A 25,593-nucleotide genomic window follows, 5' to 3' on the forward strand; every position below is an offset into this window, starting at 1 on the left:
CCAAAAGGTACCACATTGTCGCTTGTCGATAAGGTCGATTTCTAATTGAAGCTATATGGAAATAGCGCCTTACTGACTAGCGACAATAAGTACCCTTTTGGTTGAAAATGGTACATATGAAGGATGTAGTGACAACATTCGCTGTCAACGGGGAAGTCCAGGCACAGGGCGGACACGCTATACATCAAAAATCACTTGCGTTTCTATGTGTGAACGGCACGTCTGTACACGCGGCATGCGTCATTGTGTGAGTTGCTTAAAAATAGTACTGAGCGGCCGGCAAACGACCGTCAATCTGGTGTGGCCGTTCTGTATGATAATACTATTACTTATTCTGTGGTCTACGTAGCTCACTTGGTAGAACGGCGGGATTGTATCCCCGACCCGCTAGTTCGAGTCTCGCCCGAGACAGTGAGTCCACTTTTTCATTATTTTCAAGCTTTGTAATAGGGTATTTGACTGTTTTTAAAATAAATTATTTTACACCATGCATGAAATAAAGCATCAGAAGATTAATAGAGAAACGTAGACAGCAGTTATTTTTAGACACAATTTCTACTTTAAAACCCGTATAAAACTATAAAGAGTAGGTAATTTGATCGCGACGTCACATGCTAGTGTTTCATATAAGTTCCATAGTAGCAAAATCGTTTTGACAATTTGAAAAAAGAAACTGACTTGACTAGTAGTCAAATACCCTATAGTTAAGAGTTGGGGGAAATTGCCCAAAAAAGGTAGAAATTAAATGAAACCCCGTGCAATGATATTTTCATAGCTATTTACGATACAAGTGCGGAAAAGAAGAACTCGTGTCGTTTTAAAACACTCCCTGCGGTTGTGTTTTAATTTATCGCCACTCGTTTCGAATTACCTATTCGCACGTGTATCGTACAACGTTTTACAGTACATATGGCCCTTTAAACTTTCGACATATGCACGAAAAGTGCTCTTTACGCACTAGTGCGAGAAAAAAAGTTGCACCATATGTACTGTAAAGTGTCATGCAGATGTCTTTTCATAAACCCACACTCGTATTTTTTGCCTCTTATTATGTAACAGTCTCATAAACTACTATTATTAGTATCCCTTGCTTTTAGCTCAAAATTTCAGAGGTCACGGCGCTGTTGGCTTCGGCCCCACACGCTTTCCAAAGGCCCAGGACCACATGGTTCCTAAATGTGAAAAGACATACAATTAATAATAAATAAACTTACATGATGAGCCTAGGGGCAGAATCTTGCCGAGGCAGAGCGGCCGGTTGCCGTACGGATCCCTCACTGCGTATATTTTGTCTTTCAGCATTATTACCAAGGAGTAACTGAGGGGCGCCAACCTGAAAAAAAAATATTTACATAAATATCAAATTTCAAAACTTCCGAAATAAAGTAGAACCTGCTTGGGAAGGGGCGTATAGGCAGGAAATTAGAAGGGAAGAAAAGATATGGCAACCTGCGTGAAACTTGCGATGGAATGGTTTTAAAGTTTTACCTCAACAACTTATGTTTAAAGTTTTGGTGGTCACCTCTCTCCGCTGTATCACTATAGGATGGTATTCCATTTGTCCAATATCTTAGTATTTGCGTTTCAAATTTTGCTTAATGAGAGAGTGAGACGCAATGCACACTGGACAAAGAATATGACATAGCTATGCAGAGTAACGGTAACAAAATCGAGACAACGTTAACCAAAAAAGGTTTTGGTTGGAGTTTGCCCTTGTAATGACAATCAAGTTTCCGTATATACCGTAAGAGTTTATACCGGGGTCCCTTTGTTTGACATAATTATTGAAAGTCATAATGTAATGATTGTCATATTATCATTAGTCATAATTCTGAAACCGTTAACTTTTCAGGATTGTCGTAAGGTTATCCTATAGATAGGTTAGGTTAGGTTTGTTTTATGGCGATCCTGAAAAGTTACACATTTCGGAGAAAAAACAAATTATGACTAACGAAAATGTGGACGAACAATACATTATTCCTCCTATCCTATTAGCCGGCCAGTCGGGCCGTCGGGCACAGCGCCTGTGTGATCACTTGATCAGCTCCGAGTCCGAGTGTGTGGAGAGGCCTATGCGCCTACCTCATGAGCTGGTTGATCCTAGCCGGCCAGTCCGGGCCGTCGGTCTCGCCCTCAGGGGGGTTGAGGCACAGCGCCTGTGTGATCAGCTCCGAGTCCGAGTGTGTGGAGAGGCCTATGCGCCTACCTCATGAGCTGGTTGATCCTAGCCGGCCAGTCCGGGCCGTCGGTCTCGCCCTCAGGGGGGTTGAGGCACAGCGCCTGTGTGATCAGCTCCGAGTCCGAGTGTGTGGAGAGGCCTATGCGCCTACCTCATGAGCTGGTTGATCCTAGCCGGCCAGTCCGGGCCGTCGGTCTCGCCCTCAGGGGGGTTGAGGCACAGCGCCTGTGTGATCAGCTCCGAGTCCGAGTGTGTGGAGAGGCCTATGCGCCTACCTCATGAGCTGGTTGATCCTAGCCGGCCAGTCCGGGCCGTCGGTCTCGCCCTCAGGGGGGTTGAGGCACAGCGCCTGTGTGATCAGCTCCGAGTCCGAGTGTGTGGAGAGGCCTATGCGCCTACCTCATGAGCTGGTTGATCCTAGCCGGCCAGTCCGGGCCGTCGGTCTCGCCCTCAGGGGGGTTGAGGCACAGCGCCTGTGTGATCAGCTCCGAGTCCGAGTGTGTGGAGAGGCCTATGCGCCTACCTCATGAGCTGGTTGATCCTAGCCGGCCAGTCCGGGCCGTCGGTCTCGCCCTCAGGGGGGTTGAGGCACAGCGCCTGTGTGATCAGCTCCGAGTCCGAGTGTGTGGAGAGGCCTATGCGCCTACCTCATGAGCTGGTTGATCCTAGCCGGCCAGTCCGGGCCGTCGGTCTCGCCCTCAGGGGGGTTGAGGCACAGCGCCTGTGTGATCAGCTCCGAGTCCGAGTGTGTGGAGAGGCCTATGCGCCTACCTCATGAGCTGGTTGATCCTAGCCGGCCAGTCCGGGCCGTCGGTCTCGCCCTCAGGGGGGTTGAGGCACAGCGCCTGTGTGATCAGCTCCGAGTCCGAGTGTGTGGAGAGGCCTACGCCTCGGCCAAGTACCTGAGCACAGAGAAATAGATTAATTTGTGACCCAAACTATTTTAAACAAATTAATTAGTTTTGTTCTACGCCCTTATTCGTTATTTTGTTTAATTTCTTCGCACGGGTGCAATGCTGATATAAATATAAACCTTCCTCTTGAATCACTCTGTTTAAAAAAACGCATCCGCAATCCGTTGCGTAGTTTTAAAGATCTAAGCATACATAGGGACAGACAGCAGGAAGCGACTTTGTTTTATACTATGTAGTGACAGTGATAATTCTTGCAGTATCTAGGAATCTCGATTCCCTCTGTGAGAATGCTTGTCTGGGGTTCAACATTGTTATTGTTGGGCTACTATAGGCCACAGATCCAATAACCATCTTCCTAAGAGTGGAGCAGTTGACGAGTTCGCCGTTGTGTGCCACGGCGAACACGCCGTGTGCACAACGAACGATTGGCAGTTCACCTCAGAGGCCACTCGAGTATTTACCCTCCGATCTAGAGGCGAGACAGCTCAAAAGGGCCCTTTGTATCACTGAGGTACCATAGAGAACACGTTGGCTACACTCCCCAGGTGGCAAAGTGACGTTAGCGACGTCATAATAAAGTAATTATGACGTCATAATGAAGTATAAATGCTGTTAGGGTCACCATTTTGCTAAGACTGGAGCAGTTGACGAGTTCGCCGTTGTGTGCGACGGCGAGCGCGCCGTGCGACTAACGGTTGGCAGTTCACCTCAGACGCTGCTACATCGAGTACCCCCGGATCTAGAGACGAGACAGCTCAAAAGGGCCCACTGAGGGACCATAGATAGTATGGCCAAACTAACCATCTTCCTAAGACTGGAGCAGTTGACGAGTTCGCCGTTGTGCGCCATGGCGAGCGCGCCGTGCGACGAACGGTTGGCAGTTCACCTCAGACGCTGCTACATCGAGTACCCCCCGGATCTAGAGACGAGACAGCTCAAAAGGGCCCACTGAGGTATGGTCATACTAACCATCTTCCTAAGACTGGAGCAGTTGACGAGTTCGCCGTTGTGCGCCATGGCGAGCGCGCCGTGCGACGAACGGTTGGCAGTTCACCTCAGACGCTGCTACATCGAGTACCCCCCGGATCTAGAGACGAGACAGCTCAAAAGGGCCCACTGAGGTATGGTCATACTAACCATCTTCCTAAGACTGGAGCAGTTGACGAGTTCGCCGTTGTGTGCCACGGCGAGCGCGCCGTGCGCCGTGTGCACTACGAACGGTTGGCAGTTCACCTCCTCAGATGCTGCGGACGTCGAGTATCTATAGAAAATAAGAGCTATTTGAAATTTACGCGATCAGGGAGTATTACTGCAATGCTCTGCCACCAGAGTGCAGCACTAGCCCGTTTAGTAAATAGAGTAACTTATACATACTGTAACTTTAACAGATTTTTGACAAGTTTTCAGAGATAATAAAATATGACATTGATGCATCAAGGCGGTTTGTTTACAGAGGACCTACCGGGAAACGCGAATCCGAAATTTCGCTATCTGCCTCTTTATCGCTCGAATATGCAAGTGACAGAGATGTTAGATAACAAAATGTCGATTTTCTTGTTTCGCGATAGACCCTCGGATTGTGGTAGTGACGCCACCTACGCAGAGTTTCGCGTAATATTCCCTATAGAAGTGGCCTAAATAAATAACAAATAATCTGAATTTCACATAAAGTGTTGTACACTATAGTAGACCCAAACCAAACGGACGACTGGGATCATATCTCTATCTCTCTCACCCTACTTTCGACCATGCGAGCGTGAATGAGAAGTTTGACCCCGGTCGTCCGTTTGGTTTGGGTCTACTATAGTTTTTAATGTAACATCAATATGAACTAAAAGGTGAAACACATAAATGTGCCATTTTAAACCAAAAGGGTACTTATTGTCGCTTGTCAGTAAGGCGCTATTTCCATATAGCTTCAATTAGAAATCAACCTTATCGACAAGCGACAATGTGGTACCTTTTGGTTGAAAACGTCACAAATACATGAGTTAATCATAGAAATAAGTCACAGTTTGTAATTTTACTTTGTTTACAATACAGATCACTTATTTTCTTACTTACGCTATGTCCTCTAGGTATGCATATAAGAAAAAAAAATAACATTAAATAAGATATCAGTAACGCGCAATAGCGACATGGATAACAGTTGATTTACAAGGAAAATACAAAAAGAAATTTTCACTGCACCAACGCGTAGATAACACTAACTGTAAAACATTACAAATCAAATTCAAATCATTCAAAACCATCACTTAAGTCAATTCTACCAGCCAACTTAAGGATATAGGATAAGCCACTCTGGTGGATAATGAAAGAAAGAAAGAAAGAAAATAATAATGCAACTTTCTCATCAGTTTTTGCAGTATAGAGAGCCTTGCGGTGTAAAATAAAATAAATCTACATAAACCGTACGGTTACACTGACATTTATTCCCTAGCGTGTGCGTAACTTACTTTCTATGAATCTCGCTAGTACTCGCATATTAGTGTGAGCCAGGGATGTTGCGGATGCCGATTTTTTGACATCCGCGCACGTGGATGCGGATATTTAAAGGCTCACATCCGCGGATGCGGATGTCGAGATTAGGCACATAAAAACGTCAAATATTACACTTTAGTATCAGTTTTGCTCCTACTCGCCCCATTTTACGGTAATTTTTATTAAAAAAAAACGAAACTTAGTATTTGAACAAGAATATAGGTGCCCCACAATCGCATTACTATACTAAAGTCCAAATAAAACAAATTATTCACTTCTTGTCGTTGTCCGTCATAGGCTAAAGTGCTCGATCGACGAATCACAAAAACGAAACGAGATTCCTATTGGCTAATGACGAAATAACCTAGCACTTACGCCGCCGCTAAGACGTTCCTGTACCTACCTGTTCCACATCCGCATCCGCATTAAGCTCCGCATCGATTTTATGCGGATGCGGATGTTGAAAATAATGCGGAATTTCCGCGGTTGCGGATGCGAATTCGCAACATCCCTGGTGTGAGCGAGAATGTAAGTTACGCAGACGTTAGCGAATATGTCAGTTTGACAATACTGACCTGGTGTGACCAATACCGAGGTTCCCTTTGAGCTTTTTCATGGCCTCGTCGTTGAATATGTTGTTGATGAGGCCCATGCCCTTGTGCGAGTTGAATGTGCGGGCGCTCTTGCCCTCTGACGTCACTATGCCGGCTGATTCTTGGCCTCTGTAATCAATAAACATATAACATGAGAGGGGACCCTTAACAAGCTCGGTTCTCCATACAAACGTAGTTACGCTCTCATTTTAAAACGACTAGCTAGATTGCTCTGAAATTTTGTACATAGGATAAGGTATGTCTAGGTCTGTAGTTTATGTAGCTTCATATACCATGTTAAAAAATACTGCGAATTTAACACATTCACTGCCCCCAACGCACATGTGCGTTCACCGTCATACAAGTTTGTTCCTAGGCCACGCCCCCTGGCAGTGAATGTGTTAAGTTTTTACAAAACTTGTTTTCGCTCTATTTCGTTTGTTTTACAAACTTGTAGTAACAAGTATATAGTAATATACTAATTACAGACCTAGATATACCTCATGTCATTGTATGTGCAAAGTTTAATTACAATCCAACACGTAGTTTTAAAATGAGAACGAAACTCGTTCGTATGGTAAGGTGAAATTCGGCCGAGCTTGCCGGGGACTTAAGGTTGACGAAATTTAAAGTGAGCCAATCTCTCGAACAAGTTTGAACAAGATCGGTTCACTTTATATTAAATACGTTTTGGTACACGCTTTAACCCTATGAACGCAACGCGTATCGTGCGCGGCGCGTCAAAGTGAACCTTGTGGGAATGCACGAAGGTTGATATTAGGCTGTAGCGGCGCGCCTCAGTTGACTAACCTGTGCTGGAGGGCGACGAGTCCCAAACAGATGACCTGCCCCACGTCGACCTGAGTGGGCCACTCGCCGGTGTCGATGGCGCCGAAAACGCCATATTCGTGTGTGAGTCTTGGGAACAAACTAACCTGTGTTGGAGGGCGACGAGTCCCAAACAGATGACCTGCCCCACGTCGACCTGAGTGGGCCACTCGCCGGTGTCGATGGCGCCGAAAACGCCATATTCGTGTGTGAGTCTTGGGAACAAACTAACCTGTGCTGGAGGGCGACGAGTCCCAAACAGATGACCTGCCCCACGTCGACCTGAGTGGGCCACTCGCCGGTGCCGATGGCGCCGAAAACGCCATATTCGTGTGTGAGTCTTGGGAACAAACTAACCTGTGCTGGAGGGCGACGAGTCCCAAACAGATGACCTGCCCCACGTCGACCTGAGTGGGCCACTCGCCGGTGCCGATGGCGCCGAAAACGCCACATTCGTGTGTAAGTCCTGGGAACAAATTTACGGTGTTATTCGATAGCAGTTTCTCAAAAATATGTTAACGTCTATTAGCGATGATGGTATTTTTTTTTATTTGTTGTCCATTTTTTTTTCCGTAAGATCTTGATGAAATTTGAAGAGCTCATTCTGGGCGGATCTACTGCCTAAGTCTATAGAGATGGTAATGGTGTGACGTTTTCAAGCAAAAGGTACCTAGTTACCACATTGTCGCTTACCATAAGGACGAAATTTGTTTGTATCTTTATACGAATAACCTGTCAGAGCGTCCTTATGGCAAGCGACAATGTGGTACCTTTTGCTTGAAAACGACACAGATAAACATTAAATAGCGTTCTGAACCCTTTTTATGGCGCCTCCTGTTTGCGGTTTTTAATACAATGTAGCCGGCTAACGAGAGCGGTAGTAAATGAAAACTATGTTCTTATAATAAAACAATATCATAATCAAAATATGTACAATAAAATAAACTAATGTCCGTCAGTACACGAGTCTAAACCAATAACTGAACGTTCTCGAATACCAATCTTCGTCGAGCTGATCGATGAATTCCGGCAGCGGGTGCTACTGCGGGCTACGCGGGCTCACCAGGCGCAAGCAGATAAAAACTCCAGCAGCCAATATCAAGAAAATAAGTAGCTTCAATTATGCGTCTTCAGTTTGCAACCAGAAAAAAGGTCTGCGTTAGAGGCAGCGCATTAGATACGAAGTAATTTTAACCAATAATAGAGCATTTAAGCTTTAAATAACATTAAATAAATGTAATTTGAGTTGTGCGATTCGCCTTCAAATTGTCAAGTCAAGAAACATTCACCCATAATTCACCCGAAAGTCCCGAAACAACAAAACATGCGCGCGTTGCAAAGAGTAAAGTAAGTATATAGAAACGCGCGGTGACTGCACCATGCAGGTTTGCCATGTTACAACAATTCTCTCCACAGTTGGAGTAGCTTGAAAACTAAAGACTATAACATTAAAGTATAATTATGATGTAAACAACTGCCGAGACTTTCTCGAACACTGCATAGGTTAATGCACAATTGATCTCGTCAATGAGACCTAATATAAGACAAGAGGTATAGGTAGCTTCATTCAACATTATCATATAAAACCAACGCCGGTTTTCGTGTATCAACCTACACAGATTATTTTAAAACGTGCGTCATAATCAAACCCCGTTATAAATGTTCCTGTTCATTGAAAATAAGGGTTGTGCAGCGGCGGTATCAATGGTCGCATTTTTATCACTTGTCATGTCATGCGTCACTTTCGCACTTACATAACTTGTTAGAACGTGACAGGTTTGATGACAGATGATAAAAAAACCGATCATCTTAGCCCACTAACATAGGCATAGTAGACATGAAACCGAGCGACCAGGGGTAAGAGAAAGACATAAATAAATAAATAAATATTATAGGACATTCTTACACAGATTGACTAAGTCCCACGGTAAGCCCAAGGAGGCTTGTGTTATGGGTACTCAGACAACGATATATATAATATATAAATACTTAAATACATAGAAAACACCCATGACTCAGGAGCAAATATCTGTGCTCATCACACAAATAAATGCCCTTACCGGGATTCGAACCCAGGACCATCGGCTTCACAGGCATGGGTCACTACCCACTAGGCCAGACCGGTCGTCTTGACCGGTCGACATATTTGTATTGACAAGTTAATGTATGGCAGCATAATCCTTTTTCTCTTTTACTCTTATAAATTTCGGTATTTCGCCATCGCGTCCTACCTATGCTGCCATAACCCGACCATGAAAAAAAACCCGGTCGGTGATAAGGACAAAGCATGGCACTATTTTCTCTTTTCTTTCCTTTAGCAGGGCTTAGATGGTCGGCTGTTTATCATCTGTCATCATGGCTATCACGTTCTAACAAATATATACGTATATTACATGTAAATGCGAAAGTGTCGCATGACATGACAAATGATAAAAATGCGACCATGATACCGCTGCAGGTGACCATCATTGATAGAAAACGACAATCGGAACAAATAATGTATGGAAATCATAGACACAGTATTATAAAAGTAGTTATAGACGCGCCACCTAGCGACTGGGGGTAAGAGAAAGAATATTCATATAAAATTTGGGCAGCATAGGATATTTTCTCTTTCAATCTTATAAATTTCGGTATTTCACCATCGCTACCTATGATGCCACCTGGTCGGTGATAAGGACAAAGCATGGCACTATTTTCTCTTTCCTCTTATAGGAATCGCAATAAGACTATCTTTCTTTACGACCATTCTTACAGTGTGTCGCACTCCCTATCTTTCTTTACGACCATTCTTACAGTGTGTCGCACTCCCTATCTTTCTTTACGACCATTCTTACAGTGTGTCGCACTCCCTATCTTTCTTTACGACCATTCTTACAGTGTGTCGCACTCCCGTGTAGCGTTTGGAATCGCAACCGGGACTCGTTTGTGCAATAAATCTAAACAAATAGGGCTCAAGTACAATTAAGTTCATATGTCCATAAACTCTTCCTATTTACAAGGAAGTCTGGACTGTACGCATGCGTGAGGCTATTGATCTAGGTTACCTAGGATGCAACGAGCTGCATCGATCAGGATTCCAAGGACTTCGAGAATATGCCAATGTATAACAGGCTTATGTTTATATAGCAACATACAAACTTAATATAAAGGGGCCCACTGACTATCAGTCCGCCGGACGATATCAGCCTGTCAGTTAGTACAAAAAGTTCCGAACAACTGACAGGCCGATATCGGAATTGATCGGAATGGCCCCTTAACTTGCATCGACTTGGCAAGCGACAGAGTATGAAGGCGTCATAATCCTAGGAAAATAATAAAGTCCTTATGGCGCTGTCGTTGTCGTTGGCGCTGGCTTTGTCGTTGTCGTTGCCCAGTCATGCAGAGTCCGACCACGCCAAGTTTTCATGCCAAATGCAACGTCAAGAATGACGCTACGTAAGGGCAAACCGCAGATCTAGAATGTTGCTTACGCTTATATTGTAGATATGAGGCGCAAACTTAGAGTAGTCGGAGAATAGAAACCGGACAAGTTCGAGTCGGATTCGCCCACCGTACTCTTTAGTATTTGTTGTTATAACGGCAACAGAAATACATCTATGAAGATTTCAACTGTCTAGCTATCACGGTTCATGAGATATAGCCTGGTGACAGACAGACGGACAGTGGAGTCTTAGTGTAAGGCCTGAGTGGACGCTCGAAGCGGAGCGTTCGGCGGGGCGTGAAGCGTGGCGTCGGGCTCACAAGTGATTTGAGCAGCGTGCACTAAGGCCGCTCCTATACGTTTGCATTTGTTTAACAAGCACGCCGCACGCCCCGCCCCGCTGCACGCCTAAGTCGAGCGTCCACTCAGGCCTTACACTTAGTCTCAAAAACTACGCATCAGACCAGTTAGCATGAATTGCGTTGTTGCGCGTGACTCCATACTTAAAGTCGCGCTTGACATGTGGCCAAGTAACGCAAGTCCAACGAACCAGAATAGATATAATATAAAAGTCTTACTAGAGCTCAATAACGACCTCACGTGACTTGTGCCGCTAGCGACTCAACTGTAAGAGCTCCTTCTCACTGGCGTCACAGAATAAATAATAGTATTATCATACAGAACGGCCACGCACCGCCCCGCCTCGAATCAAATTACCTCGCCCCGCGACAGCAGATTGACGGCCGTTTGCCGGCCGCTCAGTACTGTTTTTGAGCAACTTACTCACACAATGACGCATGCCGCGTGTACAGACGTACCGTTCACACATAGAAACGCAAGTGATTTTTGATGTATAGCGTGTCCGCCCTGTGCCGACGTCCAGCTTTTTGCGGGTACGGTTTTCTGCAGGATCCAGTTTTCTGTAGTATGCGTACAGTATCCCGCAAACAGAATGCTCGTGTGAACCTTACTATAGTAGCACGTATACTACTAAAACGGGATCCAGCAGAAAACCGTACCCGCAAAAAACTGGACGTCAGTGGGACAGCTTTAAAATGTGCAGCTTATAGTGACCAATCAGGTGCCAATCAGGCAATCACAACTCTTATTTAACAGCAGCAAAATTGTGTATAGGCGTGGCTCACTCCGCCATTTCGTCGCGTCGCTACAAGTACATGCGGCCCACACCAATTTTGGTGTCTAAGCCATAGTAGTTGCCGCGCAGACGGAACGGACGCCTGCTTGCGCTTGCGCCAGCTTGCGGTCATATCTGTCATAATAGACGCGTTTTGCGATTGCATAATATTTGGTTATAAATTCTAAAAATAAAAAAAAGCAGGGTCAAATTTTGAGGCCTATTCTGTGCCGATCTTTCTTTAGTAGCTAGTGTAAGTTAAGACGCATTACGAATATTAAAACTTCAAGATTGGTTTAAAATCGTAAAAACCTGCAGTAAAAAGTAGAATGACCTCTCTTTATCTTTATCTTACTCAGCTTCGTCCATCATAGACATTTGATATGTGATATTTATTGAAATATAATTTTACAGCATTACAGCTAAGGGCGCCAATGCGCTGTAAAACTAAGTAATTAAGGCTATATGTAATAAAGTTATAGGTGATATGCTGACAATAATTAATAAGGTAACTATGTTGATTCACAAAAACGTAAAAAATCTTTAAGACATAGTATAAACAAGTAGTTATAGACGCGCCACCGAGCGACCGGGGGTAAGAGAAAGAATATTCATATAAAATTTGGGCAGCATATGATTTTTTCTCTTTCACTTATAAATTTCGGTATTTCGCCATCACCTCCTACCTATGATGCCACCCGGTCGCTAAAACTGATAAGAACAAAGCATGGCACCATTTTGTCTTTTCCTCTCATAGGAATCGCAATAAGACTATTCTTCTCTATCAAAAAGTGTCAGGCCCTTGTCTATATGTATTTTTATATCCCGTCATAACGGCCAGACATGACTTGGACATGACACAATGACGTCAGCATTGCGAACTTCATGATGAAATTCGCCGAGGTCAGATCAGCTGACGACCCGCGATAAGCTATGGGACAAATTGGTATTATCTATTGGCTATCTGCCTCGCGTAACCATGGCGATATGTTTAAAATAGTTGATAAATTATGTAAAACTTCCTTAGAAACAGCGCAAAAAGGGCAAAGGGGCCCACTGATTACCAGTCCGCCGGACGATATCGGCCTGTCAGTAGTTCGGAACTGTTCGGAAGTTGTCAGTCTGATATCGTCCGGCGGACTGATCATCAGTGGACCCCTTAAATAACCCTTTGACCCAATATCAACCTTTGTGCACTCCGACAAGAATCAGGATGACGCGCCGCACACAAGATGCGTGGCTTTCAAAGGGTTGATTCAAAATGTTGACTATACATATACCTTATTTTCTAAAATTGCAATGTTAAGGGTAACCAAGCCATGCACAAAAAAAACTGTTTGTAGAAATAGTAGAAACAACCGGCCAAGTGCGCGCCGGACGCGCGCACGAAGGTTTCTGTATGGTTTCTGTATACGCAAAAACTGCAAAAGTGAAACTTTTCTATAGCCCCAAATTTTTTGGGCTATCTTTAGCATGTCGCATTACAGCATTAGCAAAATTCTACTTTATCCCTAGTACTTAGAGTTCATTCATCAGTTCAGTCTTTAAAATAAGCATACGACTATGTTTTCGAAAATCACGGATCCAATACTTCATTCATTAAGGCTGATATTTGCTTGTAATCTCATACACAATTTTAAGGACAGTAGACCTTATAAACCTTAAATACGGTGGGCTTCTGTCAAATTGAATTAGATTCATAGATACGTACGTTAGTCAAATTCAACTTTAATTCTAGTAGTTATAGTTCATAGTCTTTTGTCATTATTTTTGATGTTTATCTAGATTATCTAGAATATTAAACTTTGTAACCAAGCAACAGCTGTTGTTTACTGTCACACAAGTAAATGTCGTAAACAGAGATATTATAAGCTTTTTTTCTCTATTAATTTTAAAGTGTAATCAAAGAAAAATGGAGCAAGCATTAAACACGAGAATGATGTAAATAGGGAAACTAGCATCCCAATATTATACTTATAGTCCTCAAGGCAATTTTAATTTAGTTCACGACAACCATGTCCGAGGACATTCTGCAGAAAATAATGCGATTTGATTTGAAGTATAAATTTACCTATTTTACTGCAGTGTGAAGTTTTGTCCACTGCTACAGCAGAGGGGAGTCCCACTTATCCAACAACGCTATCATGATACTGTTAGCGCTGCCCCGAGTGCCCCGCCAGCGGCTAAGTAAAGAGGCGCACCGCTTCCGCACGATGGATGGATTTATAATTACAATCAACTCAAGTTCGGCGTTGTAAAAACTACCTTATTGGGAAGATATAAGGTTGGTATTATTATGTGTTTGAACAGGATAAGGTCCTAGGTCCGGGCTAACAGGCAGGGCGCATGTGATGCGATTAGTGCGTGCAGTTTCACTATGAGATGGAATAATTCGATAGGATTCATATTTCATATGGCTGTTGCGACGTAATTTGATTACTTGCTATGAGAGCGCAGGTAGATAGTATAGGTGAAGGCAGTAGGGAAAGTTGATCGTATTTAAATGTACTACAGTGGATTTCGGATATAACGACGATAATTTAAAAAGAAAGTTGGACGTGTCAATTCTTTTATTTTCTTTTTGTTCTTTAACAAGAATGCCTAGACCTTGGCCAGTGAGTCTTGTTTCAAGCTATGTTTTAACATTGACTTGGCATCAATTGTGGCTATAAAACGGGACCCTATTACTAAGACTCCGCTGTCCGTCCGTCTGTCTGTCAGTTTGTCACCAGGCTGTATCTCATGAACCGTTATAACTAGACAGTTGAAATTTTCACACATGATGTATTTCTGTTGCCGCTGTAACAACAAATACTAAAACCAGAATAAATTAAATATTTAAGCTGGGCTCCCATACAACAAACGTGATTTAATGGTACGGAAACCTTCGTGCGCGAGTCTGACTCGCACTTGGCCGGTTTTTTTCATATGACAACCCAAGCCAGATGGTTTTTTCATATTTAGAACATCTTTTGTGTCACGACTGGCCAACCGATCCGACCATAGAAATAGTATATATATACAAGTATTTATAAACGCGCCACCGAGCGACCGGGGGTAAGAGAAAGAATATATATTCATATAAAATTTGGGCAGCATAGGATCTTTTCTCTTTCACTTATAAATTTCGGTATTTCGCCATCGCCTCCTACCTATGATGCCACCCGGTCGGTGATAAGGACAAAACATGGCACTATTATCTTTTTCCTTTTATAGGAATCGCAAAAAGACTATCTTTCTCTATCAAAGGCCCTGACACCTTGGATCCGACCCATCGAACTTTCTTACTGCGCACTTCACTCCTGCCACTAGTATGATATTATTGCCGTCGATTTCCCCCATAATAAACAGAGATGCTGTACACGCAAACACCCCCCCCCCCCCCCCTACTGCATTGCATATAGACTTTACCACCAAAACACGTCGTATGAAACACGATACTTCCATCTGCTTACAGCCTATCAATACTGCATCAACTTATCATTCTTATCATTTATAAACCGTATCTCAATGCAATAAGATTCACTGACGGTTAATGTTCTAAATAATGCTCAGCCACCCTCATTTCTCCCCAGGCATTCTAAGAATCGAGGCAACACGCATCTAAACTATTTCATTTATGTAGGTATATAGATCGTGTGAATGTAATGGTTATAGCTTACCTTAGTTAATACATTGAATAGGGATGATGACACATGTTGAGTTTTATAACAAAATCTAGTAACATAGATAGCAAATGAGTAATTTATCACAATAATGTAGATATTAAAATAATATATGGAAATAATACAAAAATACAGGACTTAAAAGTCAAAATTTAAGTAATTTTTCAACTTCCAAAAAAGAAAAAAGTAAGGGTACCATTCGATTCCTTACATGTAACTTATACTAGAGCGGTATTGTCATAGTAAATTTTGTAACCCCTGTAAATTCACTGCCATCTGTAGACACACTTTAAAACTAAAAATAAAGATTTATAAAAATACCATAAAATGTATTTAAATATGGATAAATGTTTTTTTTTTATTTGCATTAATTATTTTTATGATTTTGACCCATGTTCTTTCACTGACATGCGTTAAAATTGTTAAATAACAAACGAAACCGTCAACGCCATCTATACGACAGTAGGCCAAAGCTAGTAGCGCCCTCTGAACGAGAATCAAATTTTCTTGATTTTCGAGGCACGTTTTTTCCTTAGACTGTATCCATCTATTACGGAGTTATATCTATCTTTGGTACGACTGTCTGGCTTTGATTATCATTTCTGACTTTTGTATTGCTTTAATGCAATGGGTCCAATATAGACATTTGATCCTAAAAATGAACCTGATCGATTGATACCATTAGTGAAAATTTGTCATCTAGTGTATTGACAATCGGCTTCACAGGCAGGGTAGTGGGTATTTAACTAGATTGATTAACAAGCGGCCTTAGCTTTGTGCAAGCAAATTGCACAAAGGCCGCTTGGATTGAATGCCAGGCGCTCACTCCGTTGTACTCACAGACTAAAATCGCTAGAACAAAGCTTAGGGTTAAACATGAATCCCAAAACCTAATAATATGGCTAAGGATTAATAACAATACTGTACTTGTAAAGGCCATTTCTATTGAACAGATTTAACATATGAATTCGCATATGCCATAGTAAAAAGAACAGTAATTCGCAATGCAGTCAACAGAAGTTAAAACTTTTAAATTTTATTTAATTTTTTTTTTGTATTTATTTGGGGCATCAACAGCAATACAAAAATTAATACAAACCATAGTGAACAGAAAACATAGCCAATAACAATTTCAAGATCTTAACAGTATATTCAATTCGATTTTAATCTTTTGGTACATTCAAGCGGCCGCTATGTAGCTTAAAAGTGGTCACGGTTTTAGGCTTACGTACTCAAAGGTTAAAAACGGGACCCTATTTACTAAGACTCCGCTGTACTACTGTCTGTCTGTCACCAGGCTGCATCTCACGAACTTTTCACAGATGATGTATTTCTGTTGCCGCTATCACAACAAATACTAAAAACAGAATAAAATAAATATTTATGTGGGGCTCCCATACAACAAACGTGATTTTTTGCCGTTTTTGGCGTAATGGTACGGAACCCTTCGTGCGCGAGTCCGACTCGCACTTGGCCGTATTTTTTTTTTCATTTGAAGTCTGCTTCTTTTACATACATACATACATATAATCACGCCTATTTCCCGGAGGGGTAGGCAGAGACCAATGATTTCCACTTGCTACGATCCTGACATATCTCTTTCGCTTCCTTCACTTTCATAACATTCCTCATACACTCTCGCCGGTTTAGGGTGCTCTTGACCTGGCCTTTCTTCAGGATTTCCCCGATCTGATCAGAGAAAGTTCGCCGAGGTCTGCCCCTTCCAACTCCCGTTTCTACCTCTCCCTTATACACTCTCTTTGTTAGCCTTCTTTCACTCATTCTTTCCACGTGTCCAAACCATCTCAACATACCTTTCTCAATTTTTGTCACTACATCTGCTTCTTTGGATTGGATGCCTATAAACATTTCATGAGTGCAAAAGAAGTTTAACACACTTCAACTACCGTCAACCGGGGTGAATAGGGACAAAACTTAAAATGCGTAAAACCCACGCAAATTGTATCATACAAAGAAGTCAAGGACATTGTCAGGTAAATCACAAAATAAGTTTTGTCCTTATTTCACCCCAGCCATCCCTATTCACCCCGGTTAGCGGTATCTTTAAGCGTAAGCGTCATTCTAGACCTGTGTTAAAAGGTACATAGCACATACCTATTACAGTGTAAAAAGTATAGGTACGTGGACCGACGTCTTTGACGTGTACCGAGCTACTAACAATGGCTAATGTATGCAGCTCGGGTGCGCACGGTACACCCCTCGCACCCCGCAAAATTGCCCTGTCTATAGTCTGTATCTTTAGGTATTTAAAAGAATATAAACAAATTACAATTAGGTATTTTATTGGGAAAATTCTTCAGGTCAATTAATTTAACTCGATGTGCCAAAACTTGCAGAATTTTTACTACGATATATTACTTAATCAACGTAACAACGACGCTGCTATAATCGTACTATTTTGTTAATAAGAATAAATCGAAATGATTTGATTAATCAATAGTAATTTAGTTTTGTAATATTTGCTTTTACTTCGCCCTAGTTATAGCAAATAGATACCTACAAACCAAAACGAGATCGAATATTTATCCATTTGAGGGTACATGAAAACATTCCACGATTAAATGAAATAGGTTAAAGCCAGAACTGATAAATGTTTCAAGCACCGGAAAAGCTAAAACACATTCTTTACATTTATTTAACTACCTATAGTCTATAAACTATAGACTATAGGTATAGAGTACTATAGAGCGCTGGTGGCCTAGCGGTAAGAGCGTGCGACTTTCAATCCGGAGGTCGCGGGTTCAAAACCCCCGACTCGTACCAATGAGTTTTTCGGAACTTATGTACGAAATATCATTTGATATTTATACCAGTCGCTTTTCGGTGAAGGAAAACATCGTGAGGAAACCGGACTAATCCTAACAAGGCCTAGTTTCCCCCTCTGGGTTTTTTTTTATTTAATCGTATGGCATTATGTTAATATATACAGATACAGAGAAATCATAAATCTAACTCCAGAGAATTAATCCACTTGATAGCTTCGTCGTTCAGTTTTATCAGGTCTTCCGGGGGGCCTCCAGTATATCGAGTAGATGGGCACTCTTGGAACCCTTGGACCCCTTGGACCCCTCTGGGTTGGAAGGTCAGATGGCAATCGCTTTCGTAAAAACTAGTGTCAACGTCAATTCTTAGGATTAGTTGTCAAGCGGACCCCAGGCTCCCATGAGCCGTGGCAAAATGCCGGGATAACGCGAGGAAGATGATGAGTCTATAAACTATAGACGGCTTCGTCGATTGACTATATTGTTTTATGGACTGTGCCTATAGTGTGACGTTGTCCCGGTCTTAAACGTCGTATGCGCCGCTTTATAGTCATTCATATAAGACCAAATACTTTTGAAAGAGCAGTGTAACACTAGACCGACCTAGATGTTCACTGACCTTAAATGGGCACTGGATTTGGTTCCTTTAACACAGTAGGTATCTATACAAATAGTAGGTAAGATAGTATTTCGTACCTACCAATAAAGAACAACATAGAACGAATTTAATCGCTGCATAAAAGAAGGTACGTACCCAGATCCGCTTAAAATAAGTAAGGTTGCTCCTATCTTCAAAGGAAAGGTGACACCGAAAAAAAAATCTGGTTGTTGTAACGAGAATTCGGTAGACCCTACAATTTTTATCGTAGTATATATGACAACTCTACAGATAGTAAACTCAACTATTAACTATTATATTAACAAATTGAACATTGTCCGTTACAAACGAATTGTAATCGCTTCAAATCAAATGGTTGGCTAAACAGAAAAAAATGTTAGGAGAACGCAAAATTTGTTACAAGAACAATACATTCTGGTAGTATTGTAAAAAATATTTTTTTCCGTGTAGCAGAGGAGGCATGGATGGCTATAGACCGGTATCGATTATTCCCGCAATAGCAAAAGTCTTTGAGCATGACTTTTTTTTTATGATGAATGGGCAGGCGTTTGACCACGATCCCACCTGATGGTAAGTGATGATGTGGTCTACGGTGGAGCACGCTTACCTATGAGATACCTATTAACTCTTGCCTTGAAGAGCTCCAAATTGTACTCATGCAGAAACACAGACTCGGGCAGGGCGTTCCACTCCTTGGCAGTTCGCATAAGAAATGTGGAAGCAAAACGCTTCGTGCGTATTTTTGGAATTCCTACCATGAAGCGATGCCGGAGTGCCGTTTGTCGTGTGGTCTGATGGTAAAAATGAGACGGAGGAATAAGGTTGTGCAGTTCCTCGGCACACTCTCTAAAATGTATCCTATAAATCGACAAATAGTATACCTGACAGACAGTACGCGTACCGTGAGGGTAGATCCACTACGTCTCTATCCCGCGAACTGGTAAGGCGCATTATGGCGGCTAGAGAGAGTCAGCAGGAGGTCGCAGTCCTGTGCTGTGACCTCTCAAAGGCATTCGATGCAGCCAACCATGCAGTGCTCATAGGTAAGCTGCGCCATTACGGCATTCACGACACAGGATTGTCCCTGTTCTCGAGCCTACTTTAAACTGTTGTGAGACATACTAACATTAAATAATGCATAACATGTCGCGCGAGTGACTAAAAAGTGAGTCTAAACCGTAATAGTACATTTCGATGCTAGTGCGGAAAGTATGTCATTTCTTCACGAGTATCTTGCCACGAGCCGTAGCCGAGTAAAGAATGACATATCCGCACGTGTATCGAACGACGTTTTTTAATACAGTTGCGAAAAAATAAGAAAACCAACAAGTAAGGAATGGAATTCGAAACTTTCATATTATTAATTCTGTGACACTGACATCATTGACATTGACATTATGAAGAGGTGTTTTTCTAGCTTTTATTTGACTAGAATAGATTTTGTTATTATTATTGAACCCACTTCAATGAAAGTTTTTTTTTTTCAAATGCATGTTCTATAAGACAGAAACAATTGTAAATATTAAAACATTGTACTACTATTACCTAAATATAGTTATTTACGATTATTTGTGTATCGTATATTTATAAAAACAATATAGAATGTTGCCTTTGAAAACTTAAAACATTCTTGCAGTAAGAAAATACGCCTCTTCTTTGACAGGCGTTCCGTTCCATTCAGACAACTTATTAAGAACGGTTTTTCAACATTAAAAAATAAACGTGTTATAATACTTATAATGATGAAGAGGTAAGTAATAAAATATTAAATATGCATATTTTTCGTATTCTTACATTAACAGTAGGTTTTTATGTTGATTACGACGTTTAAAGAAAACTAATATTAACACTCATCAATAAGTAGTCATGAATGGAACAAGTAAACATTTAAAAAAATTGGAAAAGTAAAAAGCACTAGTTCGCGAAAACCAACTTTCCGCACGCTAAAGTAGCACTTTTTGAGCAACTGTATTAAAAAATTATTTAACATAAAACGATACACATGTATATTAAATAGATACGCTAATAAGATATTTAATAAGTTAGTTTATAATTATATTTAACTTAGTTGATTTACTATAATATAAAGTGATATATGATAAAACGTTTCATATTCTGCCAAATTTAAAATACAACATTGGTAGTCAGACAACTTCGGGAGTATCTCCAATGTAATTTGGTCTAAACTTCGGCAATGAGAGCTACCGCGTTTAATTTCGCCGCTAGGGGCGCTAGTGTAGATGGAGGACTCAAAATGTCAAATACATAGAAGTTGTGGGGGTTTCAAATTTTTTTATCGGGAATTTTCACTCCTTATTCATAATTGTGGTAAATCTTTGTCCATTTTTGATTAATCATGGTAAACAATAGATATAGCTCAATAAATGTTAGCGGTTTAAAAAAACCGGCCAAGTGCGAGTCGGACTCGCGCACCGAGGGTTCCGTACTTTTTAGTATTTGTTGTTATAGCGGCAACAGAAATACATCATCTGTTAAAATTTCAACTGTCTAGCTATCACGATTCATGAGATATAGCCTGGTGACAAACCGACAGACGGACAGACGGACCACGGAGTCTTAGTAATAGGGTCCCGTTTTTACCCTTTGGGTACGGAACCCTAGAAAGTGCCAACTAAAATATATGCAAACGTAAACAGGTTGAAAAAATGGCACATTTAGACGTTAAAATACCTTTGTGTATATTAGGACGTAATTGATTTTATAAAAATAAGCATAGAAGAATTTTGAGATCTGTTTTTCAGTACCTACATCTACAGTGGCACCAACTGGTGAGCACAAAAACGGTAGCCCTCATTAGCCATTCACGCCTGTTAGTAGGCCGTCCAATAAGTAGCTAAATGCTTTAATTTTGACCACTATAGGCTAACTAAATTACATCTAATAAAATAAGATAAGAAAATTGTAATATATGTTGGAAGACTCGTGTTTCTACAATAGAGGGTAGATTTCGCACCATGATCGTCGATAGATTAAATGCAATACCAAACGTACTCATTAATAAAAAAAAAACTTACCAGATTCGACGGCGCCCCTGCCATGCCTCTTGCTTTTAATTGTGACCTCTCCCTCGCACTGGCAGTTGTCTGCTAGCCTCTCTTCACACGATCCCTTTGGACCGTCCATGGTTCTGCAACAAATTAAAAAAAAAGTCAGCATGTAGGTCACTAGGTCATAAGTTTTTTAGCAAAATTATGTTTAAGAGCCCGTCAACGTGCTCACTAGTGCCACTGCTTAATAATTGTGATTATTTAAATTTAACGATAGATATTTAAAAAAGGAGGCCGCTACGTACTGTATTTTGTATTTAAGTACCTTTTGAATACATCAAATTAGTTTCTATGTCGCTGGATTCGTCGATCTATGAACTCAAAAACAAAAACGGCCGTTTTAACTTTGTACGCATAGATTGACGAAACCAGCAACGTAAAAACTATTATAATGTATTCAAAAGGTCCTTAAATACAAAATACAGTACGTAGCGGCCCCCTTTTTAAAATATTTATCGTTAAATTTAAATTAGCAGTGGCGCTAATGAGCACGTTCATGGGCTCTTAATTAAGAGTACTACAATGTAAAGAAAGCAAATGTTTTTCGTTTAACAACTTCATGTGTTTTTGACGTAAATATAAATTAAGTTTTAGCAAAACTCCTTTTTCCACATTATTTTAGTTCCTGAAGTTTTTTGTTACTTTTTTTACACTCCTAATGGTATGGAGACTGGAGCAGCATAATAATACAGCAGCTTTAAACATATTCACCTTCCGAAAAACCGCTTGGATTATTTAATTTTTACAACTAAAATTATTACAAAAAAACTGCACATAAACTGTCAGTTCCACACACGCCCACCAACCACCAATTCCGCTTCAAAACAAAAGCGCGTTCGCAATTCAAAATTCCAAGATGGCGGGCTGACGTCAAGATGGATAGTGAAGACGAGACTCGTGCGTTGTGTTTTATATGCGATGTGTTGATTAGACCTAATTCGACGTCATTGATAAACAGTTACTTAATTTTTATGATCCAGATAAGAGGCGTCAGTGGACGTACCCTTGTATTTTGGGGTATTATTACGTACAGATGTAGTGCATAATTGTTTGCCATCGTATTTTCACGGAAACGCACGAACGTTATGCTATTTATTTCAGTCAGGCTCAGTAAAAAGTACTGAGGTTGACTGAAGTTAATATTCCCTATTTTGTCAATAGGGAATATTACGGGAAACTCTGCGTAAGGGGCGCCAGGGCGCCACTACCACAATCTGAGGGTCTATCGCGAAACAAGAAAATGGAAATTACGTTATCTCTGTCACTTTTGCATATTCGGGCGATAAAGAGGCAGATAGCGAAATTTCGGATTCGCGTTTCCCGGTAGGTCCTCTGTAAACAAACCGCCTTGATGCATCAATGTCATATTTTATTATCTCTGAAAACATGTCAAAAACCTGTTAAAGGTACAGTATGTATAACTTACTCTATGGTTTACTAAAAAGGCTAGTCCTGCACTCTGGTTGGTCAACATTGCAGTCATGGAGACTGTATAAAGGAGCCAAATCTCTATGTATGAAAAGTGTCCATCAAAAAACAGTAATTAGGCGGCGCCACCATACACCGAAATACTACCAAAAACAACCTACGTAATTTGGTCGGGTTATTTGATGCCTTTTATGGTTCATGTTATACTCATGTCCCAGAGCCTAACTAGCGCCACCGGAGAGATTAGGAACTATTATTTAAAGCTGAAAGCGGTCACTTTTGCAACAATTCTGCCATAAGAGATTGGCATCCTTTCTATACCATCCATAATTGCAGTAATATTCCCTATTGTTTACATTTTTTCCGAGAACGATTTGTTTTTGCTTTATATTACCCTTCGAACACGGTAGAAAACGCTGATTGTTACCAGAAGTATTACGTCATCGTGTTTCTGTGAAGTGGACAAAAAACTGTTCAACAAGCATATAAAGCGCTGATGCCAAAAATGCGACAAGCAAAATCATAAACGTTGGTATACGTATAACTGTTAGCCAAAGCCATAGTATATACAAGTAGCTATAGACGCGCCACCGAGCGACCGGGGGTAAGAGAAAGAATATTCATATAAAATTTGGGCACCATAGGATTATTTCTCTTTCACTCTTATAAATTTCAGTATTTCGCCATCGCCTACCTATGATGCCACCCGGTCGGTGATAAGGACAAAGCATGGCACTATTTTCTCTTTCCTCTTATAGGAATCGCAATAAGACTCTTTCTCTATCAAAGAGTGTCAGGCCCTTGTTTATCATTCACCCAAGCTCATCTGCTAACACTGCGTCTATAACCACTTGTATATACTATGTCTATGATGATAAAGGTGGTGAATGAACGAATAAGTGAATGTGATACGATATAATTATCGTAACCCAGCCCAGCCGTATGAGCCGTACAAGTCCAAAAATTTGCCAGTGAAATTTGAACCTATTAATGTAAGTAATAGAGTGGATTTTGTTATGTTTTAAAATTGAACAAAACAAAGGACTATAGGTACCTATTCTCCACAGCAAGATCGGCCGAATTTCACCTTCCCATACATACGGAGTTTCGTTATCATTTTAAAACTACGTGTTGGATTGTAATGATACTTTGCATATACAATGACATGAGTGATATCATAGAGTAACTTATACTAGAGCGGTACTGTCATAGTAAATTTTGTAACCACAGTAAATTCACTGCCATCTATCGACACACTTTAAAACTAAAAATGAAGATTTATAAAAATACGATAAAATGTATTTAAACATGGATAAATGATTTTTTTTATTGGCATTAATTATTTTTATGATTTTGACCCATGTTCTTTCACTGATATGCGTTAAAATTGTTAAATAACAAACGAAACCGTCAACGCCATCTATACGACAGTAGGCTAAAGCTAGTAGCGCCCTCTGATCGAGAATCAAATTTTCTTGATTTTCGAGGCACGTTTTTTCCTTAGACTGTATCCATCTATTACGGAGTTATATCTATCTTTATCTTTGGTGATATCTAGGTCCGTAATTCGTTTATATAGATCCAGCATATACAACAAACGAAATAGAACAAAAACAAGTTTTGTATGAAAAACTTAAATTTGCTGTAAAATTTTTTAACTATGGTATCTGAAGCTACATAAACTAATTACAGACATAGATATACCTTATCCTATTATAAGTACAAAGTTTTGATATCGGCACGAAGAAACGCTAATTTCATAATCCTGACTGTATGATTGTTAGAATAAGGTGGCAATGTATTAAAACCATCTGTAAGAAACCTGGGAGGAGTGGGAGGGCTACTGCGAACATCAAAATTTGAAGTTTTGTGTACGTCCGATTTCGGAAAGAAATCAGACGGATCTAGTGCGTAAATTACCATAGAAATAGTTCTACGTCTACTTCGGACTATATTTTCACGGATTCGGATCGGACGTAGTGCGAAACCGCTTTCATGTTGTATACCTTCACCGAAAAGCTAAAACAAAAGTGTATTAGAAACTCCGTTCACTCATTGTCGAGCGATCACTTTAAGATCAGAGGGCAGCCCGTACAAACTTGACAAGCTTGACAATGAACCCTATGCAATTACAATAAGGTTTACATTTACAAAACAACACGCAAGCGACGCCGATATGTCATCATACAGCGGGGGGTCTTTTATCACTTGACACCCGTACATTTCCAACAAACAACGATAAATAGCACGATAAACAGTATTTATACTGAGATGATGCAAATTGTTTTAATAACAATGTGACGCTCGGGACACAGATTGTGCAGAGGGGTGATTTGGGGGTGATAATGATAAACACACGTGACACACACATACGCTTATTTGAAGTAAATCTTCTTTAGGCGCGACCAGAGGGTAACTCTTTTTTTTTTTGACGGAAGTAACGCTCAGTAGTGACACACGCACAATAGGACACACG

General features: G+C 41.0%; 1 protein-coding gene and 1 long non-coding RNA gene across 2 annotated transcripts in view; one reads left to right on the top strand and one right to left on the bottom strand.

The window, feature by feature from the left end:
• The window catches only part of LOC134755232 (amidophosphoribosyltransferase-like), a 43,088-nt gene that overhangs the window by 11,115 nt on the left and 6,380 nt on the right, over nt 1-25,593 (bottom strand). Inside the window, exons 2-7 of the mRNA XM_063691754.1 lie at nt 21,657-21,769; nt 7,353-7,461; nt 6,150-6,296; nt 4,231-4,354; nt 2,951-3,081; nt 1,215-1,333 (exon numbers count right to left, since the gene is read on the bottom strand). Of these exons, the coding sequence (XP_063547824.1) occupies nt 1,215-1,333; nt 2,951-3,081; nt 4,231-4,354; nt 6,150-6,296; nt 7,353-7,461; nt 21,657-21,765 (739 nt within the window). The 5' untranslated portion in view covers nt 21,766-21,769. The remainder of the gene's footprint in view (nt 1-1,214; nt 1,334-2,950; nt 3,082-4,230; nt 4,355-6,149; nt 6,297-7,352; nt 7,462-21,656; nt 21,770-25,593) is intronic.
• LOC134755243 (uncharacterized) overlaps nt 18,312-25,593 on the top strand; it is a 132,984-nt gene continuing 125,702 nt past the window's right edge. The window contains exon 1 of the long non-coding RNA XR_010129020.1: nt 18,312-18,354. This is a non-coding gene — a long non-coding RNA (uncharacterized LOC134755243). The remainder of the gene's footprint in view (nt 18,355-25,593) is intronic.

Source organism: Cydia strobilella, chromosome Z, assembly GCF_947568885.1.
Source record: "Cydia strobilella chromosome Z, ilCydStro3.1, whole genome shotgun sequence".
Lineage (NCBI taxonomy): Eukaryota > Metazoa > Arthropoda > Insecta > Lepidoptera > Tortricidae > Cydia > Cydia strobilella.